We start from the raw sequence: 27044 nt of genomic DNA, 5'->3' as shown, positions 1-27044 counted from the left end.
TGGTTTCTTGGTCTGGAGACTTGGGTTCCTTTGTTAGATCTGCCATTATGTTATTTTGTGACTTTATTTTATTTTTTGTTTCTCTGTGCTTTGGTCTTCCTGGTGATTAAAAACGGACTTCCTTGTAGTTAGCCTTAGGCATAAGGGACAAGAAGCCACTAAATTATTGAAATCTACAAATAATTTGCCCCTTATCAAGTCCCTGCCAAGATACAATTAGTGGAGGGGTTAAAGAAGAGTAAAATGATACCTGAAGTTCTACTGAGTTCCTTTTTTAAAAAAGATACACAGAGTAATCCATGATGACAGTATGATTCCATCTGCCCATAGGGTCCTCTCTGAAGCAGAGGCTCAACCATCTGATCTGTTCATTCGATTCCACCACAAATGAGCCCTCCTTGCCAAAGGATGGTGACTTTGACATTGTTAGCCAAGCATCTCTACCTTTTAGAAATCTCCAGCCCTTCTTTCTGTGTAAATACAACAAGTAAGCATCTCTTTCTCTTTTTCCTGACACCTGTGGTTTTATTGGCTACTCTCAAGTCAGGTCTTGTATAAAATGAGAAGAAAGTTGGGCAATTATGATATATAAATATTAGGGGAACCCAGGATCATCTAACTTTTAAAAAACTGAGTGATTGCCTAATACAGACTTCTTATTTTACAGATAAGGAAATAGGCCCAGATAGGCTTTAGGGTATAAAGATTGGATCATTTAAAACTGTCTTATTCCCGCAATGCTGGACCTACCTTTTATGGTATTTGCATGTTTTAGAGTTAGTGAATATACAGTTGAGATTCTTATAATAGCTGCTTGGCCATCAGTAAAGTAGTCTATGCTTTTTAATAAAGGGATGGATTCTTGGCTGAGGAAAAGGTCTAGAGAAAGGGGGTTTGGAATAAATAGAGATTTATAGATGCTGTAGTGGCACATGGTAGAGACCTCCACCTTGAGTGGCTGTGCCTCATATCCTTTTGCATATACCTACCCTCCAGGTAGGTGGGCAAGACATGAGGGGCTATAGATATGTGTTCTATACACTAAAAATACCAGATAATGCTGGGACGTTTTCAGAAATTCCAGATCTTCTTTGTAGTCACATTTAAAAATCCTGCTCTGGGCTTGGAGAAGTATTTGTCAAAACCAGAGCTCAGGTCATGAAAGCCAAGAAACCATGGAAGGAATTCTCTACCTCTTTCATACTTAGCAGTCAAATTTTAAGCACAGAGAAAATATGAATGTGATGTATATGTGTGTATATATGAATTGGCTTGTTTTTTTAAGAGCTTATGATCATCTGAATTAGAGATGAGACAAACAGAAATAAAGCCAGTCTCCACATGTACACACCCCTTGTCTCAGGTTAGTCTGGGCTCTACTTTGCGTCCTTCCTAATTGGATGGCCATGATTAGGTTAAATGTATTACTATCTGGAAGAAGATGTAAGTTTGCCTGCTTCCTCAGATTTCAGTTTTGAATGGTATGGTAGCCTAGAGGGGACAGAAGGATCTAGAATGTATGAATGAAGTGTGAGTTTCCAAATTGACTTATATGGTAGGTATAAACTATGAAACAAAAACAATAGTGGCTATGAAGCCAGTCTGGAAATAGGTAAATTCCAGTGAACCTTTTAAAACCTCTCTAGCTGAAATGTGCTTAAAACAGAGAAGAAAATTTGATGACTGATATTATGTATTTGAAATGTGCAGGTTGGACAGCATTTGGACTTGGAATGAAACAATAAGAGGTTCCATTCATGGATAACCAACAAGATAAGGCTGTTGTTGCCTCAGCCAACGGAGAAAACACTATGATTAATGGGGTCAAGGAAAATGGTAAGGGAATTTAATTATGGTATGTAATATCTCTCCCAGTAGTCCTTTGTTAGTACTATAGATTTTCAGTATCCACAAAGCTGGGGCAAGTTAAGTCTAGGATGCCTCTGAGATAGGAGTTAATCCTAAACTTTATTCCACCAGATCTCTAACTGGACTAGAAGGGTCTCTAAGAGGTATCGAATCCAACCCCTTTGCTCTCCCAAATCATCTCTATCAAATGGATACTTAAGTTCCTCTAAATTCCTGGTGAATTAGAAATATGCTCTGATGTGAAGCTTGGAATGTTTAGACTCAGTAGGAGCTTCCAAAACATAGGTGAGGTCTGAAGGATAGGACTATGCCTCATAGTTCAAAACCATGAATATATCCCATCTGAACATTTTCCCACCCTGAAAGCTTTGACTTTCCAGTTGATCAAGCAATCCAATTTTTTCCTCATTTCTGAGGAGAGTGCTGTGTGTGTCTGAAGAAAAAACTGAACCTAAAAAAATATTATTTTCCACTCGCATGAATGTTCAATATAAAATCAAGGTTGTTCTTTAACTCTGTAGTTTCTACTTCTAAAGTTAGAGAAGCTGAAGCTTAGATTTTATATCATAAGATCAAGTACCAGAAACTGATCAAGGGAAAGAGAGTTAATGAGTCTGGTCTAATACCTTTAACTTTGTTTCTGTCATTTTTTCCCCTTTTCTCTAGATTCAGAGGACCAGGATGTGGCAATGAAGTCATTTGCAGCTCTAGAAGCTGCTGCACCAATCCAGCCTATACTGGTGGCTCAAAAAGAGAACCTGATGTATCCCAGAGGTCTCCTGCCTCTGCCCTCTAAGAAGCCCTGTATGCAGAGCCCTCCCTCTCCTTTGGGCCTGATTGAAGCACCTGAGCATGCTGCTAATAGTGCTTCTGTGAATGCCATCTCTCTTACATCTGGTGTTGCAAAAGGCCTGAACACATGGTCACTGCCCAATGAGTGTGAGAAAGCTCCATTTGCCATAATGGAGCCTGCAGGCATGTCAGCTCTGAATGGGGAGTGCCTCATGCAGCCAAGCCGGACTTGCTTGGGCTGCTTCATGGAATCCAAGGATGCAGTAGATCCTGAGCCAGGGATCAGTCTAAAAGTCAGTGATCTAAATAGGGATTATGAAACTTGTGCAGTCTCTGATATAGGGATTCAGTGTATCAATGCTGGAGAAAACATGAAATACGGAGAGCAGCTGCTCTCAGACCAGCTCCTAGGCTTCCCACTGCACAAATCAAGGGCAGGAGATAGACGAGAAGCCGAGAAACCTGACATTGACTTGGAGGACCCAGCTCAGAAAAGTTATTATGAGGCATTACTATTAGATAAGTGCAATACGGAAGAGGCTTTGCTGGCAAATTCCAATCAGGATTGGGGTTACTTTGAGACTTTTATTAGTGAGAGTAAGATTGAACTGCTTGACCTCTGTTCCAAGAATGAGCTGTCTGTCAACCTGTTCTCTGAAGAAGATGTGGATAACTACATGTTCGATGATGATGAGTCAACACTGGGCAGTGATGTCTGCTCCCTGAAAATTCGATATGAATCCTTCCAGGACAACGTTCGAGACAAAACCACCCTTTTGATGCAAGAGGATGCCCAATTCAACTTTTTTCCCAGTGTCTTCACTGCCTGCCCCAAGCGGGAGTCTAAGAGTGGGGCCCTGAAGCAGAGCAGTGATCTTTCCCAATTCAAGGTCCCTGATGTGAGCATTATCTGGGGGGAGGAAGATAAAAACTTGGACAAGAAGAAAGGCAAAGAAGAAGGCCAGGAAGACAAAGGTGTAGAGAAAAAAGATGCAAAGGATAATGGAGAAAAATCTGCCTTAAATAAACCATGCAGTGGACCTGAAGTAGGGCAATTTAAGAATCCAAAGCAAGGCCATCTTGCCAATTCCTTGGAGGCATCAGGGAATTTTAGTGATGACAGTTCCTTCATTGAGGTCTCTTATGATGCCATGGGGGAGATCAAGGACTGTAGCCGCTATATGGCTCGGGACACTAATTCTGGCAGCTCCTCCTCCCAGCAGAATTATGGGCTGCGAGCCAAGAGAAAAGTCAGGTATAGTGAAGATTATCTATATGACGTTGACTCACTAGAGGGTGAAAAAGTAAATGAGAGGAAGGAATGGCTGCCAGGTGGTTGTAAAGAGGAAGATGATGATGAATGGTGTCCCAAAAAGAGAAGAAAAGTAACTCGTAAGGAGCCCCCTGTTATTATCAAATATATCATCATCAATCGTTTTAAAGGTGAGAAGAACATGCTGGTGAAGTTGGGTAGGGTGGATGCCAGTGAGACAACAGTGAATTTGAGTGAGTCGCAGCTCAACAAATATGCCAAGCTGGCCCCCTTGAAGGGCTTCTGGCAAAAGAAGAAAAAGCAGAGAAACAGCAATTCAGACTCCAACAAAACACCCTTATGCCAAAAGCAAAGCTTTGAACCAGGTAGCTTTGAGGTGTCATTCCTGCCACCTGCTCGCAAACGAAAATCTAAACTTGGCAACAGGCACAGGATTCAAAGAATCCCATCCATGGAAACTTCAGCAAGTGGTAAGCAGGTTTCATTCTGCAATGATGAGAGGCAAGCTAGTAGTCGTAAAGAAGATGGAGGCCTGAAAGGTACACTGAAGTCAGCACCTCTGGCTGCCCCCGGCTGTGCAAATGGATCACATTTAAATGACATCACAGGCCCTGACTCAGTGAAAGTCAAAGCCCAAGATGCACAATTTAAGGGGCCAGAGAGGAAAGTGCTCAACAAAATCAAATTTAAAAGTGAAGCCAGGTTAAAATCCAAGAAAATCAAAGCTGGGCAAGAAAGCAAGCCAGTTGTTCAAATGACCCCTCTTTTGGGAGACCAATCTTCCAAAGCTAATTCAAAGAATGAAGCTATTCCTGGGACTTCAAACGGTTCACATCTATCTGAATTTCATGAGACAAAGGTTGCTAAGAATTCTACTTTCCTACCAACCACCTGCTCTTCTGAAATGCCTCTATCATCTGATCATGTTGCCAACAATATACCTGTTATCCCTGGAGGGTATTTGCAGACATTGTTAGATGCTTCTGACTTGTCAAATAATACTGGCATTTCATACTTCACTCAGCATTCTCCAGAGCAAAATGAAGTCAGCCTCACTCAAACAGAAAAATCATTTGTACCTCTCCAGCCTGCCCAGGACTGTGTGCTTTCCTCGCCTTCTGAGTCTGAGCTGCTTCAATCATCCCAAAACTTCAAAATGGAATCAAGCAACTATGGAAATGTGTGGCCCAACAAACCTACTTCTGGCTCCCAGGAATTCATGGCTGCAGTCTCAAGGGAGACAGCTCCAAACCAATCATGTGAATTTGGAGTCTCCCAAGTAGTTTCCATGGAAAATAACCTCACAGCTACAACATACAATCCGATCTGCCTCAACAGTGGTGGCAGTAGTTGCAACAAGGTCCTGTATGCCTCTGTGCAAGACACCCAGCTCTCATCTGATGACTCTTACCAATTATGTCACTTTAATAATGGAGAGATCTGCTTTCCTTTCCAGCAGGGTCCAGTGAATATGGATGATGGGCGGCTCTTTAGCTTTGATTCCATGGCCCCACTCTCTGTCAACTCAAGCAATTATTGCTCCTTAAGCTTGAAGTCTTGTGAAAAGGATGGTGATGATGATATCACTGATGACTTCCTGGCCCATTGCAGCCCCAAGCTGGTGATCCAGCAGAGCATTGATGAAATAGCACCACTAAAGGAGTCCACTGACCTCCTGGATATCTCCAACTTCACTCCTGACAAATTCCGCCACTCTTCCCTCTCAGAGATGTCCCCACCTGACACCCCCAGTCTTTCCCCTCAGATTACCAGATGTGAGAATATCAAGACACTAGGAACACTAAAGGGGTTCCAAGAGGGTGCCCCAGGAATACTGGGCAATATGGAAAAAATCAAATGGGACTGCAGTACCCTTTCACGGCAGGTCCAAGTGGATGGTGGATTTACTTTAAATAACCATCAGTTTCAGTTCCATATGTTCAATGATGAGGATTCTGTCAGCCTGCTCCAAAAAGCCCCTTGCTTATCAGCGTTTAATGATCCATCTGGTCAAATGAGTACCAACAACAAGGTGTCAAAATCAAGAAAGAAAAGTTCACCCAAGAGTGGGGCTACGAACCAAAGCTCTTCTCAGAAAAACAACAGGAAAAAAAACCCCAAAGCCAACAACAAAGGGATTGAAAAACCACCTGGCAAAACCTCCCGCCAGGTCCCTAAGTCAACAAAGAAAGGGAAATTCATGGCTGCAGTCAATGGAGAGAAAATGCAAATTGGCATCGGTCGTGGAGGAGGCCAAATCAACAGCATATCCTCCACAGGGAAGACTTTGGCTGAATGTATCCAACATAGTGGCCCTGTGGCCTCTATGAAGATGCCAAGTCAGAAGGGACTTTCTGGAGATTGGTCTTTGGGAAAGGAGAGCAGCCCAGGCTGGAGTGACATGAGCATGGGCACCAACACCAACAACCTTCTGGATGATGATCAACGGGAATTTCAGGAGCCTTCTTATATCTTGTCCAACATTGCCTCTGGTATGGCAGATGTGCAGAGATTCATGATGGCCTCCATGGAGCCCCTTTGCGAACCCATGGAGCACCATGGAGACCCCAATATATTCTACTCCCCTGAATCCAATAGTCTAAAATTAAAAACCCTCAAAATATTGGCTGGGACACCACAGGAATCTAAGAAAAAGGCCAACAGTGGCTCTCCAGGAGCCACTAAGAATCACAGGTCCATCAAGGGTGTGAGTAAAAGCAATGGGAAAGCAGCGATAGGTGATCCTGGTCGTGCAAGCATGCCTGGTTATAACGAGGACTCTCGCTCTGCCTTCTTTGATAAAAAGTATAATAACCTGAGCACTTTAGGCAATAATGGACCGACACACAAAAAGTTATATCGTCACAAAACCAGCTCCAAGGCCCTGAGAGATGAGAAGTGTAAGGGAAAGCGTATGGAGCGAGAACAGGTCCACAAGGATGAGGCTGGGACAGCTTCTTTTGAAAAACTGAGGTAATACTGCACCAAAATGGCTGAGATGATGCACCCTTAGCTTTCCTACTCTGCTAAGCCCGCAGTCCCTCATTTTTTTCCCTCTTGAAAGCAGTTTGCATGAAAGAAACTGTCCCATTCCCTTCTTTTTCAAATTAAAACAAAAAGAAAAAAAGTGCATGAAAATCCCTATACCTCTAAGCCACACAAAAGATTGGGCAATTTTGTAGTGGCTTGACTAGGGATAAATTTTGACAAGGCTACTTTTTCTGCTAGTCAGCATTAGTTTTTACTTACTGAGAAAATACAACTAAAATATGCTCTTGAATGACTTGGGGAAGGGAAGGGCTTTGCAGTGAGAAAATTTTTGAATAACAGAATTTAAAAGTTATATAGACAAAAATGCCAAGATCATTTAAGCAAAAAGAGCATAATTTGGAAAACAAAATCTCATCATATGGCAATTAGGAGTGCTTTCTAGTGGCCCCTGCTATTTGTATCTTTTTCTGCATCGTACGGCATCTAGTATGATGTAAACAAATTTAGGTTGTATGATCCCTTTGTGGGACATACACTAAAGCTAACTAAGATGGCATAAATTGTTTGGTTTTTCTGCAGGGATTCCGACTACAATCTCCTAAAAGCAGAAACAGCATTTTGGGTTTTACCTGTGTTTGAAGAAGAGACTCCCATTTTCCAGAAAGACATTTGATGTTTGTGTTTTATTTCTTTCAAAATATGCCTTGTGGTATGTATGTTGACATGTAAGTGCTTAAAGAAAAGAATTTTAAAGTGTGGGAATAAGTCTTTGGAAGCAAACTTTAATCTGATGTTCTATGTAAAAGACTTTAGAAGTCATACAGTTGCACAAAGTAGTTTATGCACTGTTTACCCAAGGGGAAAGGAAGTAAAACATTGTGCCAAACTACAAAAAAGTGACTGTATTGTATATATTTTTACTTCTATATCAACATTTGGTTGTGAGTATTTGGGGAGCTTGTCCCTGTTAATTTACTAGAAACATTCCAGTGATTCTTGCTATTAACCACCCCCACTTATGTGGATAGCACCTGTAGATCACAGTGGAAAAATATGTTGTGTTACACAATTTACCAAAACTTAAAGGATACTGTTTGAAATGTGCCAAATTTCCTTACCTCATCTCACAGATTCACCCCACAGTTTAAAGCTCATTAATTAAGTTTTAAAAAATATATATATAAGCATACATACATTATTTTAAAAATTTAAATTCTACTGTCCTGTGTGGAAACATGAACCATTAAACAAGGCACAATAAAGGTTTGTTTGTTCCATTGTATAAGGGTTAAAGTGTTGGAAAAGTCTGGAAGTCACAACAGCTAAGTCCATCAGGGACCCAAGTATATGCATTTACAGAAACTTTTACGAGGAAACAAAACAGCTGCTTTAAAGTTTGTTTTCTAAAAGCAAAATCTGTAGCTGAAAATTATTTAAAGTGCAAAGTTATATTGCTGATACTTTATATCTCAGTTTTATATATTTTATAATAGTCTGGGATAAATTATAAAATAGCTATAAAATTAACACTAAGATAAATGAAGTACATAGATTGCTTTTATTTAAGTAGTTTCCTAAATGTTTTATTCCAGTTTTGTCAAAAGTGCACTCATATCATGGCTTTAGTGTTAAGTGTTTAATCTTGCAATGCCAATGTCATTTAAAGAAAATGTTAAGGCATCTCAGTTTGACACCTATGAATCACATTCGATAAGCTGAACAATTTGTGATAACAACTAATTGGGGCCATATATACTTAGTCTGAGGATAACTAGTATTTGATGCCACACACTAAACTTAATTCCCAATCTTTAATATAAATTTTTGAAATCACATTTTTTTATTCAAGCCCTTTCCCTTTTTAAAAATTTCACAGCTTCAGCATCCCTCGCGACTAGCTTTTTCTTCCCCTTTATTCACCACTTGACTTCTAACATTTGATCTATTTTCCTTGCACAGTTGAAGGCCTGTGTGTCTGATGACTGATGCATTATGGCACAGATGAGATAATGGATGTGAAAGCGCTTTGTAGATCGTAAAGTGCTATACAGATATAGGGGATTCATATTATTAATATTGTTGGTTGTTGTTGTTGTTACTCTTAACTATTCTTACTAATATTGTTACTAACCTATTAACTTGTGAATATATAGGCTGCGGGTGGGAGGGTGGAGAATAAGTGGGTGGGGGAAAAGGGAATTTTAAAAAAAGGGAAGATGTTTCAAAAGGAAAAATTTAAGCAAAATATGAACCTACCTAGTCATTGCCACCTAAATATATTCACAAACAGAGAAGCAACATTTGAAAGTAGTCAGAGAGAAATGGAAGGAAGCCTGTCATATATATAAGTATACACACTTCCCAGTCCATGATTCCTTTTACCAGCCAGCTCTACTACTTACTGCTAGGTAGTAAAATGAACAAGCCTGTGTTCTTGATGGTGTGATTGTGTATGTCTGTGGGAACAAGTGAGTGAAGAGCATTTCATGAGGCTGCTTCAGGCCTATTCCTAGGCTTTGTGTGTGTTGAGTCCTGGAAAATTACTTAATGGAAAGGCACCGGGTGCAATATGTCTCCTGCTCTACAGCAGCCATCCAAAAGGGAAAATAATCAAACTGGAACATTTTCTTCTATTTCTCCACTCTGATAGCTAGCTGTTTTTACTAAATGCTATGGCTGGTTCCTAGGAACTGGTCCTTGTTTTGTTTTTGTTTTTATTTTTCTGTTTTGCAGCTGAATTTAGTTTGGAATAACTAACTCTGCCTGTACTGTGATCCCCAAGACTCCAGATCTCAAAGTCACTTGTTAGCTTACAGGAATGGAGTGCTCTCTATGTAATCAAAAGGTGGCAGTCAAATAAGGAATAAAGAAAATGTTCCATGAGTACAATGTGTTTTATAAAAATAAATATGGGAGCAGTTGTCCCAGTTTTTCTCAGTATCAGTTCACCTTTGGAGAACGGGGTGAGGTGGGGTAGAAGGACAGCCTGAAACTGTTGGAAATAAACAATTTCCTTGTCAGAGCTTGCGATCATGAGTCCTTTGGAATGGATACTCTTTCAGTTGCTCCTATGGAGCCCATTAGGAGCCAATTCTAGGACATGGTTCATCCCTTTCTCCAAAGAGAATTGCCATTTTAAAGTACCTTTTTTCTTGGCCTACAGTGCATTATATGTTTTTAAGATTAAATTAGTGATTTGTAACCGATCATTTTGTACCAAAATGTAATAGGAAGCTGAGTTTGAGAAATGAGCAACAGGATAAGGCAGAAGATGATTATTCTCTTAATTGCACTTAATATCCCTCTCAGTACATTATGTTCTGAGTTCTTCAGTTTTTAGGGCTTTGTTGGTCCTGTCTCTGCTCTCACAATTCATTTTCTTCCTGTAACAACATAGTAGGCCTGACTTTTTGTAGATCCCTTATTCAACCAGCTGCCTTAGTGGAGTGAGGACCAGTGATAGAAAAGTAGTGTTTTGCCCTATCGTTGATATCTCAAGTCAGCTATATGGAATTTTCCTTGGTCTGAAATCCCTGATTGCCACTCCCTTCTAACCTCTTCTCTCTGAGAAGCTTCTTCCTATGAATTCCTCCCCAACAGAATCCCATTTAATCTTACTTTCCTGGGAATGGTATTCTCCCATATTCTCCTTACTTAATTTCAATTCTTGATCTTAGAATTTTTCTTCTTTTATAATCTTATATTCCACCTCCCCAAAGTGTCAGACTATAAGAACCTTAGCCAGGGTACTTTCTTCCAGAAGTTCAGGTGGAAACCTTCTCACTCTTAATTACTTTTAATTGCCTTGGCTACTTTCAAATCTAATTTTAAACATGCACACACACACACACATGCACACACACATGCAGAATTATATTGCATGACTAAGGAAAATTGGAAACTCCTTTTCCTTGAAGATCTATAAGAATAGATCTGATCCCTTTCTGCCCTGGTTAGTTGCTGGACTATGTGGAGCAGGGTGCTGAAACAGTGGCCTTGACCAAGGTTCTTCGAGACTTTGGGCGTTATGTTTGGTCTGTGATAACTGGCTTGAACCAGTGGCCTCTCCAGTATCTCATATACCAGCTTCTTCACATGCTGCTTCCTCCCTGCTTTCTCTTCTGACTTGTTACTTTGTGCAATTATGTGTTAAGGCCTTACCTTTTCCTAAATGTTTTCAAACCTCCAGCACTACCTTGACCATCACTTCTTTAGCCATCTCCCTGAAGTCCTTGGTGCTAGGTAGGCTTTGTGACAACTTTCACCTTCTCTGACCTTTTTTCTTGCTGGGAAGCATCTGTATGTGTGCAGGCGGGATAGGGAGGGAGGGGTAAGTGTGTATAAAAGAGAGAGAAGCATAAAGGATGCTCACAAGCTGTAAACAACTCTGGCTAGCATCCTTTGTCCTGTTATGTGAGGTTCTGCAGTTGTAGTGAATTTCCATTTTAGTGAGTTCTAATTAGCATCTACTGCCTAAAGGAGAAAAACCATGTCCAAGGACCTCTTAACCAAGCTTGCTCTTACCAAGCTGAACCAGTCTAATGCAGATCTGCCACATCTTCAATTTACAGATGCTCTCAGAACAGTTCCAAGAATTACAGAGAGCTAAGTTTCTGCGCTGAAGAGAATGGAGCACTAGCTAGTCCTAACTATTGCTAGAACTAGAAGTATTTGTTTTCCCCTGTATTATTGAGAAATTATCTAATTTAAGGAGTTTTTGTTTTCATTTAGAGATTTTTTAAGTGACTAACCATCACTACAGGAGTATGTCCTTTTTACATTTTCTAATCATAAAATTCACTAAGCCCATCATTATGTTTGGAAGATTTAGTACCAAAATCAAATATTTTTAGTAACAAATAGGGATCTTGTCAACACAGTGTAGGCCTGGGATTTTGTAAAGGTTTCTCAAGGACCCAAATAAGAGAGAAAAGATTTTAGGTGGACTGTTTAACTTGGGAAACACTGTCATCAGCTTGAGGGTCCTCAGCCAGCATGGTATTATTTTGATGGCAGTACTCAGGCTACCCTTTAAGGCACATTTTTCACTCAGAGCATTAAACAGTAGCTACAGTCATGAAGCAGAGCTCCTATTGCAGCTACATGATACTTGAGATGTACTCTTGGTTTCAGAATAATAACTAAGAGGTAAAACATTGGAGAAGGACAATGTAAAACAGAGAGTACAAAGTTTAAGGTGTGAATGAGGCTTTAAAATTGGTATCTGAGTAAATAGATGCTAAAGAAACACTCATCAACATGAGATGGAAAGGATGTCTGTGCATCTAGCAGGCTCAGTAGTTTCTGAGTCTTAGAAAGACATCCCCTTCAAAAAGAAGAAAAGAGATATTTAAATCATTTTGCCTCTTTGAGAGATGTCTAGTTTTATAACACAAAAGAAAAGGCTTAGAATGAAAACTAGAAGAGGCCTTTTGTTTTTGACTCCCAGTGAAGGAGGGTTGAAAGCTTGAGATGCTCTACTGGGATACCTGTAGCACTGACTAGAGTTTGCTGCCTACAGAGTTTTGAATGTACTAGTCCTTAATTTAATTTTCATAAAACTGAATGCACCTCTTTAGTAAGTTACTGATTTATGGTGCTAAATAAAATGATTATCCCCATTTTTTTCTCCTTTCCCAAGCCCCTTAAGCATTTAAGAAAATTTAAAATAAAAGTGTTAGAGGTCCTTTTTATGAATGTAACCTAAGTTTCTGTTTGACATATGACACTGCAACTTTAAAATGTTAGGAAATTATTTGCCTTTTTCTTTTAGAGTTAAGCTTTATAAATAATCTGTAGAGTCAATTGAATAAAGCTTAAGGATCACTCTTAAGACGCCTACAAAATCTTGTATATTTTTAAGTGTGCCAATTTGTAACATATTTTGTAAGTGTATATTTTTCTTAGAAAAGTGCTGTGAAGTGTCTGTATGTGAGAATTTTCCTTTTTCTGCACCACTAGGTGCTAATAAAAGGATATTTACTTCAAAGTTTCTGGTTTTAGAAACCACAATACAAAGAAAAAATACACTTTTGTTGGGAATTTTGTAACACAAAACATGTTGTGGAAGAGTGTAGTGATCTTGTGCAAAAGAAAATGAACATTTGTGAGCTTCTTGCTGTTTTATAGATTTTCTTGTAAATTATTCTTGTAACACCTCTGGTTTTGTTGTTCTTGTTGCAAAGGTTTTAAATATTTGTGATTGAGTGTATGGTGAAACTGTCATAATGTTACCTAGCTGAGTTTTGTTATTGTTTATGGAATAAATAAAAAAGAAAAGTTTAAAATACTGCTTTAGAATCATATGTAACAAAAACCAGCCATTTCTAATTAAATTCTATGTCCCAAATAAAAAGTTCTTCATTGTCTAGAGCAGTGTTTCTCAAACTATCTGTGGTGAGGGATCAATTTTTTCCTCCAATCCATCACAAACTAATACTATTATAAAACACAATAAGAATGAATGTTTTTTAAAGTGAAATTTTAAAAGATATGCAAAATAAAAGCTCTCATGTACTCAATTCAACATGTAAAATTACATTTGAAAACAAACATAACATAGGGAAAAAGAAAGGAATTGCAAAAACTTGGTACCCTGTTTAAGACAAATCCACTGATCAATGTCAAATTGCCGTAGAAGGTTCTAACCACGCTTTGAGTAACACTTTGAGTAGGAACATCAGCATTACCATCATCTGGGAACTCGTTAGGAATGTTGAATCCCAGGCCCTACAACAATTCTACTGAATCAGAATGTGAATTTTAACAAGATTCCTAGGTGATTTGCGTGCATGTTAACATTTGAGAACCACTGGGCTAGAGTTTTGTGCAGAGGATTTTTGCTGCCCCTCAAATTGGGGGATCATTTTCTAGTGTGTCCAGTCTTCAAAGGACTTAGAATAAATGATGTCCTTGTTTTGTGATCCAGACGGATTCTGCAGACATGCAGTCCTCTCAAAGTGTCAAAGCTGTTTATTGAAAAGTAATAAATTTTAATTTGCCTGTTATCCAAAAGATGCTAGATTTTCCATAATATCCTTTAATGGGACTTTCTCAAGTTCTAGCCTCACTGTGCTCAGTATTTTAATGTTGGCTATGTCTAGACAAACTGGACTTTGCTTCCAAGTACCTAGTCCATGTGAGCCACCCATGAGAACCTAGAGTCCTGGCTAACCACAAGAAGGTCATTGTGGCACACACAAGCCAACAGCCACTTCTTTGGTTTTAAATATCATTACTCAAAGAAATTGAAAAGGGACTTCCCTGGCGGCACAGTGGTTGAGAATCCACCTGCTAATGCAGGGGACACGGGTTTGATCCCTGGTCTGGGAAGATCCCACATGCCACGGAGCAACTAAGCCAATGTGCCACAACTACTAAGCCTGCACTCTAGAGACCGAGGGCCACAACTACTGAGCCCGTGCGTCACAACTACTGAAGCCCACACACTCTAGAGCCCGTGTACCACAACTACTGAGCCTGCATGCTGCAACTACTGAAGCTCGCGTGCTTAGAGCCTGTGCTCCGCAAGAAGAGAAGCCACTGCAATGAGAAGCCTGCACCCCGCAACAAAGAGTAGCCCCCGCTCGCCACAACTAGAGAAAGCCCTCGCGCAGCAACAGACCCAACGCAACCAAAAATAAATTAAAATATATATTAAAAAAAAAGAAATTGAAAAATGTGTATGAGAAAGTGGCCCTCTATTCTCACTTGATGATCTCATTCACTTTCACCACTTCAACTACCACCTAGATTTCCACAAACCTCTCCTGAGTTCCTGTGCTATATTTCCAGTTATAGGCTGGTTATCTCCACTTGGACATTCTGCAAGTTCTTCAGACCTATCTATTCAAGATCATTTCAAAGTCCCTTTATCCTCTGTGTTCTAGCTCAGTGAATGGTGCTGCCATTCATCCAATTAGTGACCCAAGCCAGAGAGCAAGGTTCACCAGCAATTCCTTTCTCTTCTATCCTCACATCCAATTGGCCACTCTCAATTCTCCTGCCTTTCTATGCCCCCCTCCCATTGACACTGCCTTAATTCAAGCTTTCATGGTGTTTCACCTGGACTATTGCAACATTGTCCTAATTCAGTGATTTCCAGACTTAGATTTCACACCTGGGAAATTTTTAAATATGGAAAAAGAAATGGAGAAGGGAGTCTCTATAGTCACCAACTTTTTATTTTGCTAAGTAAAGACATTTTAAAAAATAAAACTTTTCATTATCAATTCACAGAAGATCATTTTAACACCAAAAGGCAGACAATCCTTTATTTAAAATGCACTATATTGTCTTTTTCTCTTCGCCAGGGACTATGAAAGACCGAAAGCAACCTCTGAAGCCATTACTTTCAAGAGTAAAAAGAGATTTGGAGTTGCTGGATTAAAGAAGTGGGGGATGATAGAGAATGAGGGGCAGAGCAGTTAAAGCCCCCAGAATTGGACCCCTCTAATGTTATGAGGTTTTGTTTTTCCCAATTTCTATGAGTTCCCTGTGTGATGGATATCACAAATGTATATTCTTCACTCTGTTCAGGATTCAGAGGTGTATTCTAGAGAACGTGGCCCTAGAGAAAGATTCCTCTTGAACTAAATTAATGGCATGGTTGGAGTGGATAAGTGGTTCCATTCTTTTCCCAGTGGTTTCACATTCCTTCTTTTCCCTCTTGGCCAAAGTTGAGATAGTACCAGAGCTTAAGGGGAAGATGGCAAGTCCTTTGTCTAAAGACATTTGATCTGCCTTGGAGTTGAGCTTTAAATGGACTTAATTTGGGAGAGAAGTGATTATCACACTGCTTTAATACAGTATTCTATTTAAAATAATTGGAGTTATAGTTATTAAATTTTTCAGGCCACATACCACTTTAAGAATCTAATGAAATCAATGGGTCTTTGCCCCCTGAAAATGAGCATGCTCAAAAGTTTTCATAGAATTTCAGAAGATTCACAGGTTAGGAACTTCTGTATTAGGGACATGAATTCTCCAAAACATCTTCCTCGCATCATAATGGAGTTTTAGTCTATCTATCTCCTCCTCTCCACTGACCCAAGATAATAACTATCATTTATTTATTGTCTACTATGTGCAAGGCACTTTACATGAATTATCATTTCTCACAACAATTCTGCAAGGGAGGCATTTGCTCTATTTTACATTTAAGAAAATTGGGACCCAGAGAGGTGAAGTAAACTTCTTCAAGATCACACAATGAATAGCCTTCAAAGACTTTTCACCAGAGCTGACAAAGCCCTCTGTGCTTGTCCCATCCAAACCCATGTCTCTAACTCAAGACACTTATTTCCAGCATAAACTATATTGCCTATACCACTTCAGAAATATGATTATAAATATTAATACTGACATTAACAATTATTCAATAAATATTTGACTCTGTGTCAGATATTGTACTAGATGATAAGAAAACAAAAAATTTAAATACAGTTGACTCTTGAACAACATGGGTTTGAACTGTGCAGGTCCATTTATATGTGGATTTTTTTTCAGTAGGAGATACTACAGTACTATAGGATCGGAGGTTGGTTGAGTCCGCAGATGCAGAACCGCGGATACGGAGGGCCCACTGTAAAGTTACATATGGAGTTTCAACTGGGAGGGGGGTCGGTGCCTCAACCCCTGTGTCAACTGTATAAAGCACATACCTTGCCTTCTAGGGGCTCGCAGATGAAGCAGAAAGGTACAATTTAATAATTTAAAAAGAAAAACACCCACTGGTCAGTTTAAGTTTAATAATCACACATAAAGTAACTACAGGTATACCTCAGAGATATTGCAGACTCAGTTCCAGACCACTGCAATAAAGCAAATAAAACACTAAAACAAGTCACAAGAATTTTCTGCCTTCCCAGTGCATATAAAAGTTATGTTTAACTATACTGCCATCTATTAAGTGTGCAATAGCATGCCTACAAAAACACAATGTACATACCTTAATTTAAAAATGCTAACCATCATAGGAGTAACATCAATAATCAGTGATCACAGATCACCATAACAAATATGATAATGTAAAAGTTTGAAATATTGCAAGAATTACCAAACTGTGACACAGAGACACAAAGTGAACAAATGCTGTTGGAAAAATGGTGCCGATAGACTTGCTCAACGCAGGGTTGCCACAAACCTTCAATTTGTAAAAAATGCAGTATCTTCGAAGTGCGATAAAGCGAAGCCCAATAAAACGAGGTATGCCTATAATGATTTGCTGTCCTTAAGCACCCGAGAAGAAAAAAATCTTCCATGCATTGTTATGGAAGGACTAATGTCACAAAATGCCACTCCCAGTAATCAATATCTCACCTTCCACCCTACCCCCTATTTTGGAATCGGAGTTGAGAATGAGCCGAGATCCACCACTTACTAGCTGCTAAATTCGTGACAAATTATTTTGATATCTCTGTATCCCAGAGTCTCTGCCAAAAAAAAAAAAAGAAAAAAACTAGTATAACAAGACTATCACTGGGACTTCCCTGGTGGCGCAGTGGTGAAGAATCCACCTGCCAATGCAGGGAACACGGGTTCGAGCCTTGGTCCAGGAAGATCCCACATGCCGCGGAGCAACTAAGCCCGTGTGCCACAACTACTGATCCTGCACTCTAGGGCCCGTGAGCCACAACTACTGAAGCTCGAGCACCTAGAGCTCATGCTCCGGAACAAGAGAAGCCACCGCAATGAGAAGCCCGAGCACCGCAACGAAGAGTAGCCCCCGCTTGCCGCAACTAGAGAAAGCCGACGTGCAGAAACGAAGACCCAACGTAACCAAAAATTAATTAATTATTTATTTTAAAAAAGACTATCACTCCCATAGACTTATCATGGATTAAAGATCACACTTGTGAAGTCTTGGGACCAAGCGGGCAGTCAGGTAATACTTATTTGCTATTTTTTAACAGATGTGTACAGGTATTTTCTTAAAGGTTCTTAATTTTGATTCCTTAGAAATCACTCCAGCACCTTACCCCCAAGTATTTGTCTTTTTATTAGGCTAAAAACTAAGAAAATTAGTAAACTCCTGTCTCAAAAAGCCTTTGATCTTTTTTGGAGAAAGATGCCATTTTTCAAAATGAAATTAAAAGAGTCATTATATTAAACATAATAATATGTTTTATAATTGCTTGTGTGTAACAGTTCTATTAGAGTTAATTTATTATCAGTAGCAGAATGAAGTAGTTAAAAGTTATAAATTATTAATCAAGATACCTGGGTTATATTCCTGGTTTTGCCACTAAATTGGTTGTAAGAAAAACAAGTCACTTCCCGTCTGGGCCTCAGTTTCCCCATCTGGAAAATGAAGAGGTTGGGCTAGATGGCTTAGCATTTAAGAGCATGGAGTGTGAAGTAGACTGCCTGGGATTGAATTCAATCGTCTCATCTTGTTAACAATAAGACTTACATCAATTTCTCCATCAGTAAAATGGGAATAATTATGGTGCCTATCTCACAGGATTTGGGGAATAATTAAATGAGATAATGCATATAAAGCATTTAAAATAGTGGCTGGTACATATGTAAGATACTCAATAAATATTAGCTATTATTATATTGCAGGGCCCTTCCTTTTAATTTAAAACCCATTATCTGGGCTGCTGTGGCAAAATTAGAAATTACTGAAGCAACTATGGACACTTGTTCATTAATCAATTAATTAATTTAACAAATTATTTTTGAGCACCTACTGTGTGCCAGGAACTATGCTAGGTACTGAGGATGCCAATGGTGAGCAAAATGGGACTTTGACTTTCTCCTCATAAAACTTAACATTAGTTTAAAAATCGCTTTGATTATGAACATATGATTTAAAACTGATAAGAGCTCTGAAGGAAAGGAACATAGTTTCATGAGAACCACTGACAAAGAAACCTGACCTGATACTGAGGCTTGCACCCTAAGAATGAGTAGGATTGACCTAGGTGAAGAGCAATATGGAGGTGAGAGTGGGGTATTTCCCAGAAACACCACATACAAAGGTCCTTTGGCAGAGAGAAGCCTGCAGTACTTAAGGAACTAGAAGATGGCCAGTGTGGTTGGAAAGGAGTAGAGATGAGGTCAGAGAGCAACGCTTCATGTGTTCCAATTTGGTCACATTTTAAAGGAATTTTAATTATGCAAATTTGAGAGTACAATACAAAATATTGAGAGTTGGACTGTGCAATTTTTGAAATAGTTCAAATTTAAAAATCATCAGCAAGACCATAATTAGTTTCAAAATGGGCAGGTATGTGAGATAATCTGTTATACTACTGCCACATTTTGATATTATTTTAGCCATTAAATAAAAATACCTTCCATCATTTGTCAGAATTATACCAACTTTTAATTAACAAGCCTTTCATGAACACACACACATAAAATGCAGATAGACCTCACTTTGTCTTTGGTTTTTTTTTTTTTAGTTCCACATATTTGATAACACAGAATATTTGTCTTTCTCTGTCGGACTTATTTCACTTAGCATAATACCCTCTAGGTCCACCTACATTGTTGTAAATGGCAGATTTTCATTCTTCTTTATGGCTGAGCAATATTCCATTGTGTGATATATATATATATAATCTTTATCCATTCATCTGTTGATGAACGCTTTGGTTGCTTCCATATCCTGGCTATTGTAAATAACACTGCTATGAACATTGGGGTGCACGTATATTTTCAAATTAGCTTTTTCATTTTCTTTGAATATATACCCAGAAGTGGAATTGGTAACTCAAATGGTCATTCTATTTTTAGATTTTGAGGAACCACATTTGTTATTTGTGGACTTTTTGGTGATAGCCATTCTGACAGGTTGTGTTTAGGTTTTGGTCAGTTAGTAGTATAGTGATTCCGGCTGCTAGTACAGGTAGTGATAACAGAAGTAATACTGCTGTGATTAATACTGATCATACAAATAATGGTGTTTGATATTGGGATATAGTGGGTGGTTTTATATTGATAATAGTGGTAATAAAATTACCACTATAGCTCATTGTGGTTTGGATTTGCATTTCTCTGATGATTAGAGATGTTGAGCATCTTTTCATATGGCTGTTGGCCATCTGTATATCTTCTTTGGAAAAATGTCTGTTCAGGTCTTCTGCCCATTTTTTAAATGGGTTGTTTGGATTTTTTGATATTGAGTTGTATGAGCTGTTTATATATGTTGGATATAAACCCCTTTTAGGTCATATAATTTGCAAATATTTTCTCCCATTCAGTAGATTGTCTTTTTGTTTTGTCAATAGTTTCCTTTGTTGTGGAAAAGCTTTTTAAGTTTAATTAAGTCCTATTTGTTTATTTTTGCTTCCATTTCCTTTGCTTTAGGAGACAGATCAAAAAAATATTGCTATGATTTATGTCAGAGAGTGTTCCACCTGTTTTCTTCTAGGATTTTTATGGTTTCAGGTCTTACATTTAGGTCTTTAATCCGTTTTTAGTTTATTTTTGTATATAGTGTGAGAAAATGTTCTAATTTCATTCTTTCACATGTAGCCACCCAGTTTTCCCACTACCATGTACTGAAGAGACTGTCTTTTCTCCATTGTATATTCTTGCATCCTTTGTCATAGATTAATTGACCATAAGCACGTGGGTTGATTTCTGGGCTCTCAAATCTGTTCCATTGATCTATGTGTCTGTTTTTGTGCCAGTACCATGTTGTTTTGATCACTGTAGCTTTGTAGTATAATCTGAAATCTAGGAGCATAATATTTCCAGCTTAGTTCTTTTTTTTCCTCAAGATTGCTTTGGCAATTTGGTTTTTTTTCTGTGGTTCCATATGAAGTTTATGATTATTTGTTCTAGTTCTGTGAAAAATGTCATGGGTATTTTGATAGGGATTGCATTACATCTGTAGATTACCTTGGGTACTATGGACATTTTAACAATATTAATTATTCCAATCCAAGAGCAAGGGATATCTTTCCATTCCTTTGTATCAGCTTTAATTTCCTTCATCAATATTTTATAGTTTTGAGAGTATAAGTCTTTCACTTCCTTGGTTAAGTTCATTCTAGTTATTTTACTCTTTTTGATGCGATTGTAAATGGGATTGTTTTCTTCCTTTCTCCTTCTGATAGTTCATTCTTAGTGTATAGAAAAGCAACAGATTTCTGTATATTAATTGTATTCTGCAACTTTACTGAATTAATTTATTCATTCTAATAGTTTTTTGGTGGAGTCTTTGGGGTTTTCTATATATAGTAATTGTGTCATCTGCAAATGGTGACAGTTTTTCTTCTTTTCCAATTTGGATACCTTTTATTTCTGTTATTTGTCTGGTTTCTTTCTGCTTAAGAGCTCATTCCACAACTTATCTCTTTCTGCATGCATTTAACAATAAACAGAAAGGAGAAACCAGGCTGCACCTTCCACATTTTGCTTGGAAATCTCCTCAGCTAAATATCCAAGTTCACTACTTACAAGTTTACTTTCCATCCAATGTCAGAACAAGTTTTCCGCCACTTTATGACAACGATCACCTTTCCTTCAGTGTCCAATAACTTGTTCATTATTTCCTTCTAAGTCCTCACCAGAAGCACCTTTAATGTTCGTATTTCTACCAACTGTCTCTTCGATGCAATCTAGGTTGTGTTTTAAAACCAAGCACCTCAAGATTCTTCCAGCCTCTATTACCCAATTTCAAAGCCATTTCTACATATTTTTTTTTTTTACAGCAGCACCTCACTTCCCAGTACCAAAATCAGTATCAATTTCCTAAGGCTATTATAACAAAGTACTACAAACTGTGTGGCTTGGAAAAAACAGAAATTATTATCTCACAGTTCTGGAGGCTAGAAGTCCAAAATCAAGGTGTTGGCAGGGACTTGCTCCTTCTGAAACCTGTAGGGGAGAATCTTTCCTTTCCTCTACCTAGCTATTGGTGGTTTGTTGACAATCTTTGGCAGTATTTGGCTTATAGCCGTGGTGCTTCAGTCCCTGCTGCCATCATCATGTGGAGTTCTCCCTGTGTGTGTCTCTGTCTCTGTGTCTCTTCTCTTCTTATAAGGACACCAGTCAGATTGGAATAAGTGTCCAGCCTACTCTGGTTTGACCCCATCTCAATGACCCTATTTCTGAATAGAGTCACATACTGAGGAGCTAAGGGTTAGTATTTTAACATATCTTTTGAAGAAACACAATTCAGCACATACCATACATGATGATTAAAACAAAAAATTACAAATCCATCTGACACTCAATAATATTTTAAAGTGAGGAGGGTACAAGGACCTAAGTGGAAGTAGGATTTCCACACCACAAATGAGGTGGTAAAACCCTGATATCAGCAAACTGTAATATGTCATAAATGTATATTGTAATACCCAGAGCAATCACTAAGAAGGCTATAGAAAGTAATACACCCCAAAGAACTATAAATAAATAAAGATAGAATTGTAAAAATTGGTCAAGTAACTCACAGGAAGGCAATAAGAGAGAGACAGAAGAACAAGAAACAGTGGAAATGAACAGAAAATAAACAATAAAATGATAGCCTTAAGCATTAACAAATCAATAATCATCTTAAATTTAAATGTTCTAAACACACCACTCAAAAGGCAAAGATTGGACAAGTAAATTTTTTAAAAAAGCAAAAGCACAACCCAACTATGTACTGGCTACAAGAAACTCACTTCAAATTTAATGATATAGATTAAGTTGGAAGAAAAAGATGGAGAGAGATATACCATGTAAACATTAATCTTTAAAAAGAGCAGAAGTGCCTACATAATGTCAGATAAAGTAAACTTCAGAGAAAAGACTATTACTAGATACAAATAAAACCTTTACATATAATAAAAAGATCAATCCACCAAGAAGATTTAATAATCCTAAACGTGTACACATCAAAAAAACTAAGCCCCAGAATTCACAAAGCAAAAATTTATAGAGGTAAAATGGGAAATAGACAAATCTACAATTGTAGTTAGGAACTTCCATATCTCACTCTCAGCAATTGATAGAACTATTTACCACACAGAAAATCAGTAGGGATATAGAAGTACCAATCAACACTATCAACCAACTTAATTAGCATATATAAAATACTCTACTCCAAAACAGCAGAATACACATTTTTTAAGTGCTTATGGAACGTTCATCAAGATAGACTATACCATAAAATAAACTTCAACAAATTTAAAAGAATTGAGGACTTCCCTGGTGGTCCAGTGGTTAAGAATCCACCTTCCAATGCAGGGGACGTGGGTTCAATCCCTGGTCGAGGAACTAAGATCCCACATGCCGCAGGGCAACTAAGCCTGTGTGCCACAACTACTGAGCCTGCATGCTCTAGAGCCCATGTGCCACAACTAGGGAGCCCGCCTACCGCAACTACTGAGCCCACGTACTCTGGACCCTGTGCACTACAACTAGAGAGCCCCCACACCGCAACTACTGAGCCCGTGTGCTCCAGAGTCTGCGCACTACAACTAGAGAGCCCACATGCTGCAACTACTGAGCCTGTGAGCTCTAGAGACCATGCACCACAACTAGAGAGAAGCCCACGCACTGCAACAAAGAGCCTGTGTGCCACAATGAAAGATCCTGCAGGCCACAACGAAGATCCCATGTGATGCAACTAAGACCCAATGCAGCCAAATAAATAAATAAATATTTTAAAAAATAAAAGAATTGAAATTCTACAGAGTGTGTTCTCTGATCACAATGAAATCAAACTAAGAGTCAGTAACAGAAAAACAAGAGGAAAATCATGAAATGTGGAAATTAAAGACACTTCTAAATAATTCATGGGTCAAAAAGGAAGTTTTGAAAGGAAAAAAAGAGCTAAATGAAAATGAAAATACAAAATACCAAAATATCTGGGATGGCAGTTAAAGTGCTAAGGGGGAAATTTATAGCACTAAATGCTTAAATTAGAAAACAGGAAAGGTCTTAGAACAATAATCTAATTCCTAACTCAAGAAACTAGAAAAAGAAGAGCAAAACAAACCCAAACAAAGTAAGAAGGAAGGAAATAATAAAGAGCAGAAATCAACAAAATTGAAAACCAGAAGCAAAATCTAGGTCTTTGAAAAGATCAACAAAACTGTGAATCTACACTATCAAAAAATGAAAGTTTAACAAATAAATAAAAATAATAAAGAAATTATTTTTAAACAGTAAAAAAAAGCATGAACTATTATTGGAAACATAAATGATACTCAAATGTCACCTTTCCTAATCATCTTATTTAAAATTACCCTTCCACAATTACATCCGTCAGGGTTCTCCAGAGAAACAGAATACAGAATATATATATATATATATATATATATATATATATATATATATATATATACACACACACACACACACACACACCACACATATACAGATACATACATACATACATATACATATATATACATATATACATACATATATATATATGATTTATTTTAAGGAACTGGCACATGTGATTGTGGGGCCTGGCATGTCTGAAATCTGTAGCAGGCCGGTAGGCTGTAAACTCAAGAAGAGTTGATGTTGAAGTCTTGAGTTGGAAATCTAGGGCAAACCAGCAGGGCGGAAATTTGTCAGAATGTGACACCTCAGCCTTGAGGCAGAATTTCCTCCTCCAGAAAATCTCAGTTTTCACTCTTACATCCTGCAACTAATTGATGAAGCTCACCCATGTTATCAAAGGTAATCTTTACTTCAAGTCAACTGATTGCATATTTTAACTACATCTACAATACACCATCACAGCAACACCTCGATAAGTGTTTGATTAAATAACTGGATACCATAAACTAGCCAAGTTGATACACAAAATGAACCATCACTGTCCCCCTCTCGTCCAATTGGTATCCATACACATATCTCCAAATAAAGACAATAACAAAGTCATTGTACAACTGAAAAATGTGCTAACTTTTTCACCATAAGAGAATGCAAAGTCTTTGAGTCACTCTTCTCCTTGATATCCTGTAACATGAATGCTACCATGTAAAGTTAATTGTTATTAATGCATCTTATGTTCCATGAGGGGATAACAGAGGGGGGAAAGGGTATTTGGCATAAATATACACACAAACATATTCATAACAAAATAAGGAGTATATACTCATAACACTTATAGCCCTCATTTCTGCAACTGTTCACATGGTCATAGCTGGTATTCATAACTACCTCCTTCCGCTACCTATTCCTTATTCCCTTTGTCCCTAGCAAGCACCTCAGCTGATTGTGGTTCTTTGCCTGATAGAATGACTCAAACCTTCAGTCCTGAAAGGTCTGAGACATTAGTAGTCCCGCCGAATTGAGTTATTATAGTTTTACATTGATTTTTAATCACAAGGATGGTAGTACTAAGAGATGCCCTAAGGGATCTAGTGTATTCCATACATGCTCTTCCTTACCTCCATTTTGTAGTAGAGCTCAATTTCTCCTTAGTAATCAGGATCAATCACTTTAGCCAGTAAAGTATCTCCCTTCATTGCCTGGTGATTCAGAGGCATGAGGAGCCCAAAGTGGTAAGGTGACAGTCTTAACTACAAGTTCTGTGGAGTCATTGTTGTATCTCCTGGTGGAAGCATTCCAGCCTTTGGAACTAAGACCTGTAGATCAGCAGAACATAAGGTTGCACAGACAGAAAGCAAAAATTTTGCTAGTGGATAACTACTGTAATAGTAGTGGTGCCACTCCCGTTTCCACCCCTTGATTCCTGGACCCATGAATTTTGGCTATGGGAGGAATAGTACCATGTATTGGATGCTGATTTAGGGTATATACAAATTCCTGGAGAACATGCCCCAGGCTTGCAAAGTATTGCTTCCCAGATGGTGCTGTAACTGAGTCTTCATAAGGCCATTCCATGGTTCTATCAACTCAGCTGCTTCAGGATGATGAGGAACATGGTAAGACTAGTTAATTCCATGAGTATGGCCCCACTGCCACATTTCAAGTACTATGAAATGAGTTCCATGATCAGAAGCAATGCTCTTTGGAACACATTGTAGTGAATAAGGCATTCTGTAAGTCGACAGATGGTAGTTTTGGCAGAAACACTGTGTGGTGGGAAGACAAATCCATATCCAATGTGTTTGTTCCAGTAAGAATAAAGGGCTGTCCCCTCTATGATGGAGGTGGTCGAATGTAATCAACCTGCCACCAAATAACTGGCTTGATCACCTCTGGAAATGGTGTCATATCAGAGACTCAGTGATGGTTTCTGCTGCTGACAGATTGAGCACTCAGCAGTGGGTGTAGCAGTGTGTCCTCCTTGGTGAGTGGAAGTCGATGTTTCTGAGCCCATGCATAAATTCCATCCCTATCACCATGGCCACTTTGTTCATGAGCCCCTTGAGCAATGATAGGAGTGGCTGAGGAAAGTGGCTGACTGCTATCCACAGAACAGGTCATCTTATCCACTTGATTATAAAAATCCTCCTCTGCTGAGGTCACTCTTTGGTGAGCATTCACATCGGACACAAATATCTTCAGTTTTTTGTGGGAGGTTTTGCCCATTCAAAGAGGCCTACCCACATATGTCTTCCCCGGACCTCTTTGTCACGAATTTTCCAATCATGTTCCTTCCAAGTCTCTGCTCACCCATCTAAACCATTGGCTACAGTCTATGAATTGGTATACGCACACTCACACCTCTAGCCATTTCTCTTTCAAAGTAAAAATAACAAACATGTTCACTGCTCAAAGTTCTGTCCAGTGAAAAGATTCCCCTTCATCACTGTCCTTCAGGGATGCCCCACAAAGAGGTTGTAGTAAAACTGTCCACTTTTAAGTGGTGCCTGCATATCAAGCAGAACCATCTGTAAACCAGGCCCAAGTTTTCTCTTCTTCAGTCAACTGACTTAGAGAACTCCCCATGAGGCAATAGATATAAGCTGGGAGAAAGGAAGTAATATAGAAGTAGTGGAGGCCATAAACATTTGAGCCACTTCTTTTTGTAATTTACCTTTGCCCTCAGGGCCTGCTAAAGAGTAATTTTATATACCACTTCCGTTTGCTAGTGGAGTGCTACTGTGCATGGCCAAAATTATGGGTTGGTGGGGAGGCAATATCCACTTCATGATGAGCATCTCGGGTCTCATAGTAACTTTGTGGCCCATGGTTAGGTGTTCAGTCTTTACTAAAGCCCAATAGAAAGCAGCTAAAAACT

At 38.7% G+C, this 27044-nt stretch overlaps 1 protein-coding gene across 1 annotated transcript; it reads left to right on the top strand.

Moving 5' to 3' along the window:
- The first annotated feature begins 1757 nt into the window (after positions 1-1757).
- NEXMIF (neurite extension and migration factor) lies at positions 1758-7598 on the top strand. The gene is made up of 3 exons (XM_061179181.1): positions 1758-1836; positions 2536-6907; positions 7505-7598. The coding sequence occupies exons 1-3, from the start codon at positions 1758-1760 to the stop codon at positions 7596-7598; spliced, it is 4545 nt and encodes a 1514-aa protein (XP_061035164.1).
- The last annotated feature ends 19446 nt before the right edge of the window (positions 7599-27044 follow it).

This window comes from Eubalaena glacialis, chromosome X, assembly GCF_028564815.1.
Source record: "Eubalaena glacialis isolate mEubGla1 chromosome X, mEubGla1.1.hap2.+ XY, whole genome shotgun sequence".
NCBI classification, from domain to species: Eukaryota; Metazoa; Chordata; class Mammalia; order Artiodactyla; family Balaenidae; genus Eubalaena; species Eubalaena glacialis.
Note: the sequence above shows the minus strand (reverse complement) of the source record. Positions and strands in the feature narration are given on the sequence as shown.